Below are 12,963 nucleotides of genomic sequence, written 5' to 3'. Positions count from 1 at the left end.
GAACCCTTCAAAGAGATTGTGAAAGCTCAGTAACTGAAAGCACTAGAGACCATAGGTATAGGCAAAAAAATTGGAGCTCAATCAGACTCACTCAACAAGTATATTTTGCTGTGAGGGCTCACTCGAACTCAGACTCACCAAAATTTTCCTCAACTGGACTCATTGGATTCACACTCACTAAACTTTTTCTCAAACGAAATCACTCGGACTCAAACTCACCAACATATTACTCAGCCGGACTCACTTAGGCTCACGGCTTGACCAGAGACTGAGTGAGCCTGAGTGAGTCGACTCATGAGTCTGTTAGTAAAAAATGAACTTTTTCGATCACGGTGTCAATTCTCTATAACACCAATATCTCACATAATCGCTGCTTTACGATATGCCTTTTGATCTTGTGCCTGCAAGTACGAGTTATCAGTGTTTTCAATCCAGTAAATCCAGTAAGAATATTTTTATGAAATACGCGACCCACAGGAGAGATCTTTATCAAGAACTTCCTGTGAAAGAGATTGCGGGGGGGGGGGGTCATGGCACCCCCCCCCCCTAACTCTACCCTCTGATCAATAAGTATTGCGGTGGCGCATAAACGCTAGTGCGTTGAGATATGTGTGAATAGACTTGAGTATAAGAGTAAGCCAATATAAGGCTGATAGTAATGCTGAAGATGAGTAGATAGGACCATAGGTCAGCAATATAAGGTGGAGCTCATGCAGACTCACTCAAAAGATATATTTTGTGTTTAAGGCTCACTCGGATTCAGGCTCAGCAATATTTTCCTAAACCGAGCTCACTTGGACTCAAACTTACCATAACACTACTCACCCAGACTCACTCAGACTCAGACTTACGGCGCGATCAGAGTCTGAGTGAGTCGACTAATGAGTGAGTTTGCCGACCTATGATAGAGACCAAGCATAAACAAACAGACTGTCGACCACCTATGCATTGGTCGAATAAGCCATACTGAAAATAAGCTTACTGAATAAGCATGTTGAAAAAAAAGGGAAAAAAAAGGAGAGGGACTTAATGAGGAGGAAGATGCTGTAGTTATGCATAAATAGAAATGGTCGTTAAACCAGACATGACAAAATGACTCCTAAAAAGTAATTAATTTACATGACTAATTACTTCAGCAACATTATTTAAGGCTTCGAGTTGGAATGAGATGTGGCTTTTCTGTGGGCCTGCCTCCCTCCCACACTTGAGGTTTAGCACTCAGATTAACCTGATTAACCTGTCCTTGCTATTTTTCTTTCCTTTTTGGTCAATTTTTTATGCCATAAAGAAAGTGGACATGCTATATTTATATTATTAAATTACCAGCCCACAAAAGTAATTCATTATACTACTCATTACAGCAAAAAGTAATTTAATTACTGTAATTTCATTACTACCAAGTCTGTTGTCAGACAACTGTATAAGGTGTAGAAGCGTGGAGAGTCAGAAGCACAGTGAATCAAAAACGCTAGACAGAAAAAAAAAAAACAGAGAGAACAAAATGTAATAATTAGGTTTGTGCGAATATTCGAGCACTTCGAATATTCGAACGAATAATACAGTAGTCGAATTCTTTTTGATTGGAATTTAAATTATTGGAAATTTCGAAGTATTCGAAATGAACGAAAAAGTACATTAGTCCGCATATAACACCCCTGTAAAGGTGGTTTCACTGCGATGGAGGCGTGCTATACCGTGAATACACCTTTCCAGGAAAAATCCGCACTGTCGTGAAGCCCTACTTCAAGGTTCAATGAAAATATTACCCTCACATCGATACATCATTTTTTAAGTTTAAAAGCTCGTTATACCGGCTTATATGCTTCAAGTGTAGCAAATTTTAAAATGTAACATATTTTACTGGTTATTACTAGCATTCTACCGAAAGTCAAATCCTGCTACTATTCAAAGTTGCTTCCACTTCCCTTTGAACCAGAAGGAATGAGCAAATGCCTTGTTCCAATTTTAAAAAAATATTGTGCAGGATAGTTGGGTCACGACAAATATGATCATTTTTTTTATAATATGTGATATATACTATTCAAATTCGATTCGAAATTATTCGACCAAATCATTATTCACTTCGAATTTGCTTTGAACCTAAAATTTACTATTCGCACAGGCCTAGTAATAATAAACTACTAGGTGAGCTAATAAGGGCTGTATGTTGTAAATGGGATGATGGCCAACGTTATTTGAAGGTTGAACATACTGTCTGTCTCTTAATGATATCCGGAATTATGCCACGCCTTTTAGTGATTCCAAATTGCCATTTTCCAGATTTATTCCTGAGGGGTGTAGGAATTTAAATTTGTGTATGAGGTATGACTCCACGTATTTGCTCTCGCCTGGTGAACGAAAATGTTTGTAGTACATAAAGTTTTGCTTGGGCAAAGTGGTGGTCCTGTTGATTGAAGTGGCCGGCTACTGCTTTTGGTGAATTGTGCATTGCATCTGCAAGGTGGTTGTTGAGTGTTATACGATTTGGTTTTCCAGTCTGGCCTACGCATTGTTTTAGGTGGTACACTCCAGACTGTTGACTAGGTTGCTTCAGGCACAGGTGAAGATTGCCATGTTACAGCATACTTACACGTGCACATAAGGCTTTTGTTCAATTTGAGAAGATACTACCATGCTACTCTGTGTTTTCTGACCTGCTCTGCCATGAACACAAGGGATATGGGAGCTTTGTCAAGCTGCTTTCTAGTGGCTTTTACTCCCATATGCCTCAAACATGTATGTAAACATGCTTGTTGGAAAATAAATAAATAAATAAATAAATAAATAAATAAATAAATAAATAAATAAATAAATGTGTAACGAGCACTGTCCATGCCTTTGTTTTCCAGTCATCACCACATGATGCCAAACAGGCAACAAAAATGCCTCTCAGATATAATGCCATCTGATGCCACCCTTCTGCACATGTTTGGTTTATGTTCGACTGATGAATCTGCCGCCATATCATCCCGTGGTTGTGACGATGAATAATGCAACATCCAAATCGGTAAAGATTGAACTCTTACAGGGTGAACTTGTACCCAGCAAAACAAAACACTCACAATTCAACAATGGCAACAAGCTTTGCCTCATCGGTCGTGAAAAATTTGATCCGCAGATCTAATGTGTCAGCTCTGTACACGAGTCACGATAGATTCCAGAATAATTGCTGGAGCTCTAGTATGTTTAAGAGTCTGCTCCATCATTTGCATCATGCAAGCATTCTGAATAGAACAATCGAGAACATTTGAGAAGGTTCCAACAGTTCTGACACAATTACGCACAGCTTGTGCTGAGCCTGGTAGTACAGTGAGGAAGTGTCCACTTGGCGAGAATACGAACAGTGACTGACCAACTAACCAAGGTGAAACCACATGATGGTGGGCTAAGAAGGTGCTGCTTTAAATGAAGTACACATTGCTAATTGCACAGACATTTGTTTTGACTTCATTGTGATTTCTTCACAACACTGCCTCCAGTTTCTTTCATCCTGCAGTTGTTAGGCTTCTGATACAATGATATATATGGTGAGAAACACTGCCAAAACTACTATTAACTGAAGCTATGCTAGACCAGCTCCTCTTCAAGAGCAAAATGCTCTACTAAGGCACCTTGAGCTAGTTCCAATGCTTGCAATACTCATATCCAGCACATTAATACAGTGCAATAATGTTCATGCTGACAATATGTAAACAGCAAATGACTTAGCCAAAAGGCAAGCTACTGCATCAATTCGAGCCGAGGTTGACACCACACTGTTGTCAGAGTGAAAACTTCACACAGCCAGGAACCATGTGGCATAACTTGCACACAGGTTTTTTGTTTAAGCGCTAATAATATTCACTCCAGAACACATGCTCAAATGTGAAGCTTTGGTAATGAAATGTCGCACAGTTGAGCTGAATATAAGGTGATGTGACATGGTCTGCTGGCTATTTTTTATTTTTTTTTACAGAACTCCCCTGAAGAAAACACTGGAAAGTAACTAGTGTCCAGAAGTGAAAAAGCAGTCATAAAAGCTACACAGTGGATAGTGTTTCTTCAAAAGCAATGCCAGAATCAATATCTCGTAGTGTGTTGAGAAACCACTAACCAAACTGGATTATTTCTTTAAAAAATTGCAAGTCTCATGGCACTGCATTGTAGTAATGCTTGTTTCTCATTATTTACGTTCCTAAAGTGTTTATTTCTTTTTGTATTTACCTTGCCCTTGCTGTACATCTTGTTTGAAAAATTGAAGCACATTTATTTTTCTTGTATAAGTGACTTTATTGCATAATTGCTATGTATTTCGGTAACAAAATTTATTCATGCTTTCTTATTTGGTATGAGCTGCGTATATGTTGGGCAGCATACAGGTGGCGGGGCCTACGTCAGGCAGAGGATTTTCTGCCTTTAGCCTTGTGATCCCAGACCATCTCCATCTCTAAAACAATTCAAAATAAATAAAACAAATAAATCAGTTGCAAGGCTACTGATCACCAAAGCCATTATTGCTTTCCAGAATGTGGTATGTGCAAAGTGGCTTTATAAAATCTTTTTTTATTTTACATAACACAGTCCTGCCAATGCGATGTTAGGTCCAGCAGTGGGAAATATGGAAGATAAAGCATTGTGAATGCAGGAAAAAGATAAAAAGACTGGTTTGCAGTCCTTTTATTATACTACCATTTGATCATCCATACAGAGTAGGTAATATGTGTAATAACGGTGTTACGTGAGCAGTGTCAATGTAACTGAAACTTGCATATCTGTCATCTGTACAGAAGTCCTCACTCATACATTGACTAACACACAGTCTGGCAAAAAAAAAGGTGTTGAACCTCATAGCTGCTTCGCTATCACCTTTTTATTTCCTTCGCAGCTGTAGGCAAAAGTGTCGACACCTATATACTAAAATACTTAATGGAAGTGAATCCATACATGTTCCTAATTTGAAAAGGTGAATAGTTGGGTGAGTCCGTATTCGTTGCGCAAAAGAGGTGCACGCACATGAGGAAAACAAGAAATTCACAGTCACTGTTATCCTCACAAATCTTTATCGTGTCTGTTCACCTTTGCTAAGAAGAGGTTTCTTTAGATATGGAAAAGAACATTTAAAGAGTGTAATCTATAGATTCTTTCAGATTTAATACTTTCACATCTTATCATTTGAAACAGTAAATACATAACAAGGGTAAAACAATAAAAACAAGGTTTTATAAACTTCATTGGAATGTGACAAAAGCGTATTGATTATACATAAGCTCTCCGGATTTGCACAACTACATAGACCAGCCTTAAAATGCATGTGCAGCTGTGACAGCTATTCGCATGTTCAATCTCGGGGAAAAGCACTGCCTGCGGGTACGACATCAGGAAAAGAGAACTAGTCTGACCTCAATATGTCTTCCAACAATGGCACAATCAGAACAACTGTGCATGCTATGCGTGTTTGACAATGCTCCCCAAGCTGAGACTAGCCATACAAAAAAAAGTAATGTTCACTCTCACAGAGGTCACATTCCTACATGTCCCATTGCTTTACTTATGTAACTATTCACTCTGCCTGGGTGCATAACTGCTCTTGTTTTTGAGCATATTTTATTCTACACACAATTTATGGATTTTTGTAGCTTAATCTTCCTAACTGAATGAATGACATAGGAAGCCTGCACCAATATGAAAAAGCTAGTGGTGTGTACGTGTTTCACCCTACCCATGCTATTTCCATAATTTATCCACGACACCCACTATTCAATCTCGGCTTAAACCAGCTGTTTTAATTAAACAACACGTGTACGCTGAATTAACTGTCCCACAGTATCCTGCTTCACATGCAGGTCTGCTATGATGACCCCTAGCTTTTGAGTATGTCATTACAGTTCGAGTTGGTGTTCAATCGGTTCTGTCAGAGCAACAGTCAAAGCCAGGGCTTCCATAATGGCATGAGTGCTGTGCAAACGCTCTAATGTTCCTCTTGAGCAGCAGCGTGCAAAGCACACATGATGCACACATTGGAAGTCTCAGTGGAACGGACAGTAAACATCAAAATAAGTCTATTTTTAATCCTTTATTTGTGCGTTCACGAATGCTGACGGTTTTCCTTCAGTCTCGTATGTCATGCTCGACAGAGGCTGCGTAGGCAAGAGAATAGTAGTTCCTGACAGCATTTTGGAAGTCCAGTCACCATTGGTGGCTGAATCATAGATGATAATTTCATGATTAGAGTGCACATGCACCCGGGCGACCAAAGTATACAATCTAAAATGCGCACATGAAAACAGTCTATTCACACGGCGTGCGGTTGGACACCTGTGCATTAACTGAACTTAACGTATATTAAATCGCGCTAAAATTCGTTGCGATATGATTAACCTTACTGTAACAGAAACTTATGGATGCTGTTCGGCTGATGGTGTAGCAGCAGCCCAATGTAAACGCAATCGGCCTGCGGTAAAGTAAAAGATCGATACCTTTTATGTTTTTGTAGAGCGACAATCTACAACGCACTTGCGCGCGCGAGCCAACACGCTTTGGGCAAGATTAGGGGTGTCGTGTAGCTGTTGTGCGTATTGTAAAGCATGTCATCAACTGAAATATCTCATACAACACTGCTCCATGTGAACCTCTTGCTCCACTTATATATTACGGAAGTATCAGCCAGGCGCTCCAACTGGCAGCAGAAGTCAATCGATCGAAACTGCACTACTTCCGCATCACCGTCACAACGCTTTGCTGTGCATGTAGGCGTTCAAAACATAATCCAATATTGCTAATATGTGCCATGAACACTCACATAAAGTGAAAGCATGCAGGGAACATGTTTATACCTTTTCTTGTGCGCGCCTTTTCTTTTTCGATGTCAGCGTCGGTGTGCAGTAAACTGCTCCCTCCTCCATCACACCACCACAGAAGCGTTGCCATGACGACAAAAAACAAGAAAAACAGTTGGCACTTGAAAAGCGTCAAAGGTCTTTTTCGAAAGCCTAGCCTTCCTAATGCCAAAGTTTACATTTGTGTGTCGTAATAAAACCATTAAAACGAACGAACGAACGAAATGCGGTCGATGCGGTGCTAGCGGAGTAAGGTGGCACGATTCATCACAGTTTCGGTTTCTGGCCAGTACATGGAGTACTCTACGGTACATACATTTGGCGATTTCCTTTTGAAGTGAAATTACCAGACTGGCAAGCGTGCGGTTGATTTAAGCAGAGATCTGCGCACGAGCTTCAACCACCTCGTGGCCAGGGCCCAACCCATAAATTATTAATATTATTTTTTTAAGTTTGCGGTGGGGGTTCTGGAAGGGAGAAGGGGTGTACAAACTGCACAAATAGAATGGACTGAATGAAAGGGCCCGTATTTGTTTTAAGTTTGCGGTGGGGGTTCTGGAAGGGAGAAGGGGTGTACAAACTGCACAAATAGAATGGACTGAATGAAAGGGCCCGTATTTGTTTTAAGTTTGCGGTGGGGGTTCTGGAAGGGAGAAGGGGTGTACAAACTGCACAAATAGAATGGACTGAATGAAAGGGCCCGTATTTGTTTTAAGTTTGCGGTGGGGGTTCTGGAAGGGAGAAGGGGTGTACAAACTGCACAAATAGAATGGACTGAATGAAAGGGCCCGTATTTGTTTTAAGTTTGCGGTGGGGGTTCTGGAAGGGAGAAGGGGTGTACAAACTGCACAAATAGAATGGACTGAATGAAAGGGCCCGTATTTGTTTTAAGTTTGCGGTGGGGGTTCTGGAAGGGAGAAGGGGTGTACAAACTGCACAAATAGAATGGACTGAATGAAAGGGCCCGTATTTGTTAGTCAAACATATGAAGCCAAGGAAGTATTGAGGCGTGATTAGTGGTTTTTAATTTGAATTTTATTAAAAAACAAAACTGGACGAAAACACACTTGCCTTCCCTACGTTCGCAAAGCTTCCACTTCCCTTGCCAGAGTTCTGTTCTCCCCAAGGGGGTGAGAGGGTGTGGCAAGGATGGCAAGGCAGTTTCTGTATGTGCTCCTCTTGGGGAGCACATGCAGAAACTACTTCGCCATCGTTGCCATACCCCCCCGCCGCCCCCACTTCCTTCTCTCGCAACCTTTTCTTGAAACAGACATACTGAGCCAGTTCAGCAATAGCATTGACAGTGGCCATAGTTCTTGCATTTTTACCACTCATCATAAGACGAAGTACACCACCCACCTGAAAAATCTTCATTCATGGTTCTTATCCACTTTTTGAAAGAACCCAGCACCCGTTTTCTCCCTTTATTCCTGCCCTGCGTACTACAGTAAACTCCACTTGAACGAACTTCAAGGCACCCCAGGAAAAAGTTCGTTAAAGTGAAATTTCGCTGAACTGAAACAGCTATGTTGCAACTTGTTATCAGGAGCTAAAGAAAACATCAGTTGTTGAAATGAAATTTGAACTCTTTTATTTGCAATGCTGCTTATTTAAATGTGAATTTCCACTTATTTAGCATGTTTTGGAGAATGTAGTAATCTTTTGCTGCACTTGTGCACTTAGGACTGTCGTGGTCACGAACTGAGTGAAGTGTCCAAGATCTCGTAAACCTTCTCTGGCAAAGCACTCTGCTGGGCAGCAAAGGACATCACTTTTTCCAAGTACATCAGTGCTTCTTTTTTAGCTGAAATTCTTGGTGCTTCTTCTACAAAGGTTACTTCTTCCTCCTCCTCCTCTTCTTCCATAGGTAGGACGCTCGCTACAGTCTCCGATTGCAGACAGAGTGGCGCATGTCTCAGTGCAGGAGTCAAAGGTGACGTAGTCCTCAAAACGCAAAGTGCTGTATGTACCCAGTCTTTCAGAGAATTTCTGATGAATATGACGCAAGGGGCATTGGATGGTGTCAAAATATGTTGGTAGAACTGAAGTGCGCTCTGTATTAATTTTGTTAAACTGAAATGCGTTACTATTGGGTCCAATGACTCTTCAGCGGGGTATTCAAAAAAAGTTCATACAACTGAATAGTTTGTTCAACTGACGTTCGTTGAAGTGGTATTTTACTGTATACAAAACCTCCCACTGTTGTTCCCATCTTTCCATCTCCTGTCCCCAGTTTGAAAGAACAACAAACCCAGCCTTGGAAGACGTGTACACAAGAAAAAATTTTCACGAACAGGCGCGCTAGAACACCCAGCGCGTGTGTTTGTGAAATTTGCTCCTCTTGTGCACGCATCTTTCAAGGATGGGTTTGTCATTCATTCATCCTGTCTCCACTTCTTTCTTTTTTGCAAATTGTTGTCCTTTATCACCACCGAGGGTGGCGGAGGGCAAGCAAGGCATACATAACGCTGCTAAGGAAAGCAGTTGCTGCTCCTACAAAGGCAAGTCCCCTTGTGGATATGCTGGCACCAGCATTTCCTGCTCGATGATTTCTCATCACCTGAAGTCTCCATCTTTCCCAGATCTTCCAGCTTGTTTGTACAGATTTTCATTAGATTGTGTCAAACAAAGGAACGCGCCCTTGATCCGTCCCCCCCCCCCCTTTTTTTGTGCAAACTAAGGCTTATATAGAGACTCTCCCAGTTCGTTTATCTAGCCACAAGGGCTACTAGTCGTCATAGATACTGCATATGCAAGAAACAGATATACTGTTAGCTGCTCTAACAAATACTGCTTGGAATATATTATATTACAAAACAGACATGTCAATTGTATCAGGCTGGTGTTGACAAGTGATGTGATACAGTAGACGCTGCTGTATGTGCTTGCTCGCTCATACAACTTTTTGCTGTTCACCCGACACCTGAAAGTGAGCCGCATGCCCACATCCCGCACAGCACCGTCTGCTATATTTCATTGCTTGCCAGCACCTGCCTGATACTGACCAGGACGGCTTTGCTAGTTGTCACTTCAACTTCTCATTGATATCAACCCACATATTGCAGTACTGTAGAACTGCCTATCAAGTGGCAAAATATCACCTTAAAGGTGATCGTGTTGTATGTGGCTATGTCAGGGATGACCAAGGGTGGAAAGACTGAAAAATGAAATCGGTCACCATAAAATACACCACCACTACACTGTGCAATGCACAGTGTAGTGCATTGCAAAAAAAAAAAAGTGACCTTATTTTTAGGCCTGGCAGTCCCATGCCACCAATTTCCCACAAAGTGGGTGCCCTCCCAAGCGACTATGAACTTCGTTCTGCCGAGCACCAGGCCGGAAGTGCGCTTGTCCGTTTTACCGGTAGGTACCTGGCGGCAGCAATTCTCTGCCTCCCACAACAGAGGCGGATGCTCAACTATACACAGCACATGGACTGTGCAATGCACAGTGCATGTGCTGTGTATCGTTGCATCCATGGTTAGATGGTATAGCAGGTACCACATGCAGAGAACCTTTGAACCAGAAGCCATTCGATACTACGAGCAATGCGTAGCACAATGAGTGCACCAGACACAGGGCAGTGTGGAAGCGGCCAGGAATGGCGGAGCACGGTGCAAAGCTGCAGCGTATGTCTGCGACTACGTATCAATTCAGCACATGGGCAGTCAGAGTCATTTCAGGTTTGCACAGGTTTAGGCCAATAGCTTGCAGGTGTTCTGAACTGTTGTACTGAGAAGATGCAAATAGCATACAGGGAACCCAAATTTGGCCTTATCAGTGAAATGCGATCAGTAAACCTTCATTTAGGAATAGAGAAACTGTTTGCTATATCATTTAAAGAAAACTTCTACTTTGTACAAACAAGGTTACACTGTGTTCCTTTTACAGTAAACATCAATTTTTAAATATAGAAGAATGATGTAGGCTTTTAAATATATTTAAATCTTGCTTCAGCAGGCCTTTACATGGCAGGGTTCTTGAAGTGAACTGCACAGCACCACAGTTGCTACATGCAACAGAAAACTGTGCAGCACCAGAGATGGCTTTCCTTTTGAGTACATGTGACAAAAAGAAACTGTCCCTGCACACTGCCACTGACAGTGGTGCAAGCACAAGAACTAATAACTTAAACGCAGTTCTGCGGCAGCCCGCAAGGTGGTGGAAGGTCCGTGGTTTAAACCTGGGACTAACACCTTTTTGTGATTGCCCCATAAAGGAGGATGAATTTTTCAACTCGGAAGCATTGTTTCTAAGGAATCCATATGGCAAAAGTAGGCTTGGGCATGTTGGTAATCCATTTCACTATTTTACACAGACACAGAGCTATTAGTAGTGCTACAAGTGCACTACAAAAATTCCTGTTACAAATGGGTTACTGTTACATCTCAGTAGTAGCAAACCGCATTGCAATTTAAATTGAAAACTATGTTATCGTTATCACTTATTTTTGGCTTTTGTGCAAAACTTGCACATACAAATCACAAGCAAAAGTCTGTGGAGTTCCAGGGGCTTTGAAAATTTATTTTTCCTTTGGAGCCTAGGCATGCAGCTTGATATAAAGTGGTACAATTCTCATGAACCGCTTCGACCAACACAATGTATTGAGAAAATTTCATATTGCATGGCTGCACTAAAAAATATTGATATTGTTTGCTGATTCCATGGTCCACAAACTTTCACTCATGACCTCGCATCAAAAATGTGCATAGCATATACACCCTTAGCAGTCATTTATATAGAGCCGAAAAAGAACTATGCATTCCTTGAGATGCAGCACTGCCTAACAGTGAAACACATTAAACATTACGCTTCACCATGTATAGGTAGGTAACTGCAGCAGTTGATTCTCTGCACATAACGTGTAATAGCGCGGTACATAAAAAGAACACGACACAGATGTAGAGATAGGTAGGTGCTAACCTATCTCCACGTCTGTGTCGTGTTCCTTTCTTTTATGTACCGCGCTATTACACGCTACGTTCATGGATGACCAACTTGCCCGATCAGCAACCCTTCCGATTCTCTGCACTGATACGGATGCAGTAACGTTGTAGCATCATACTACAGACACTGAATGGCAATCTTTAGAAAAACCAAAGCGTAAAAAATGAGATTTCAAACTAGCATGACTATTTTTCATATTAGTGGATGCAATTTGTTTATACAAGAATGTCAGAAGTCTAGTTACGACACTGTTACATGGCCGTTATTCCTCCCCTTATCACTGCATCAAAAAATCATATCCAGTGCACCACTACTTCAATTGCAACAGTGCAACTATGATGAAGTCTCTATGACTTGCGATTGTAAGGTTTAAAGGGACACTAAAGGCAAATAACAACTTATGTCAGAGTGAAAGCTCAATGTATGACAACGTCTAAAACGGCAATATTATCAACAGAAATGCCCTACTTACCGAGAAATTAAGCTAAATATATCACACGATGAGCGCCACGAGCGGGACATTTTGGAAATGATCCCGATGACGTGAGAGAGTGCAACTACAATTAATCACTTGTAATCAAACTAGCTGCCATAAAAAAAAGAACCTTCCGTGCATCAAGAGACGTAATAAAATGCTGCTTGTTCGTTTCTGTTTGATTCATGGAAAAAAAAGAACCTCTTTGGCATTGCCATGGGGAACAGCGCGCATGCTTCAAAGGTTCCATTTTCGCCGAACTGCGCTTCGCCCGGCACCCTGCTTCGCTCACGCGGTCGCGTTTCAGTGGTAGTTTTGGTATCACGTACTGCCGCGTGTTTTGCGCGCTCGTGAAAGTCGCTCTGACAGAAAGTTCGACAAAATGCCGCATGCATGTGTTGTTACCGGATGCCCGAATGGTGCATGCCATCAGTGAACGCCGCCGTGCAGTAAGGGCGGGCAACGTTGGTCACGGTAACAGTGACGTGAGAAAGGCCGCTTTCAGACGGGTGATTTGAAGTGCGCTAACGCGATGCAGACCACTAAAACATGATTTTATTTCAAAATAAACATTTCCTTGGCACAAAAGTAGCACTAAGAGGTTTCTGGAACGCTATTTAAACAATCAATGTCCACTTAATATTTGTCTTTAGTGTCCCTTTAATAGTCTAGGCAAAACACCGAGCCACTACTTCACAACATTCTTGAAGAATGGACACTTAA

At 41.5% G+C, this 12,963-nt stretch overlaps 1 protein-coding gene across 5 annotated transcripts in view; it reads right to left on the bottom strand.

The window, feature by feature from the left end:
* The window catches only part of LOC119372248 (centrosomal protein of 89 kDa), a 52,029-nt gene extending 44,982 nt beyond the window's left edge, over positions 1-7,047 (bottom strand). For 3 of the 5 annotated variants that reach the window (XR_005179495.2, XR_007417663.1, XR_007417664.1), the window contains exon 1: positions 6,813-7,047. Coding sequence is in view for 2 of the 5 variants with exons in the window: in XM_037642731.2 (XP_037498659.1) it covers positions 6,813-6,881 (69 nt within the window). In the remaining 3 variants the exon portion in view is untranslated. The remainder of the gene's footprint in view (positions 1-6,812) is intronic. The other 2 variants (XM_037642731.2, XM_037642726.2) reach the window with 2 other exon arrangements.
* Positions 7,048-12,963: the final 5,916 nt, after the last annotated feature.

Source organism: Rhipicephalus sanguineus, chromosome 1 (assembly GCF_013339695.2).
Source record: "Rhipicephalus sanguineus isolate Rsan-2018 chromosome 1, BIME_Rsan_1.4, whole genome shotgun sequence".
Lineage (NCBI taxonomy): Eukaryota > Metazoa > Arthropoda > Arachnida > Ixodida > Ixodidae > Rhipicephalus > Rhipicephalus sanguineus.
The sequence above is the reverse complement of the archived record's forward strand: the minus strand, read 5'-3'. Positions and strand labels throughout refer to the sequence as shown.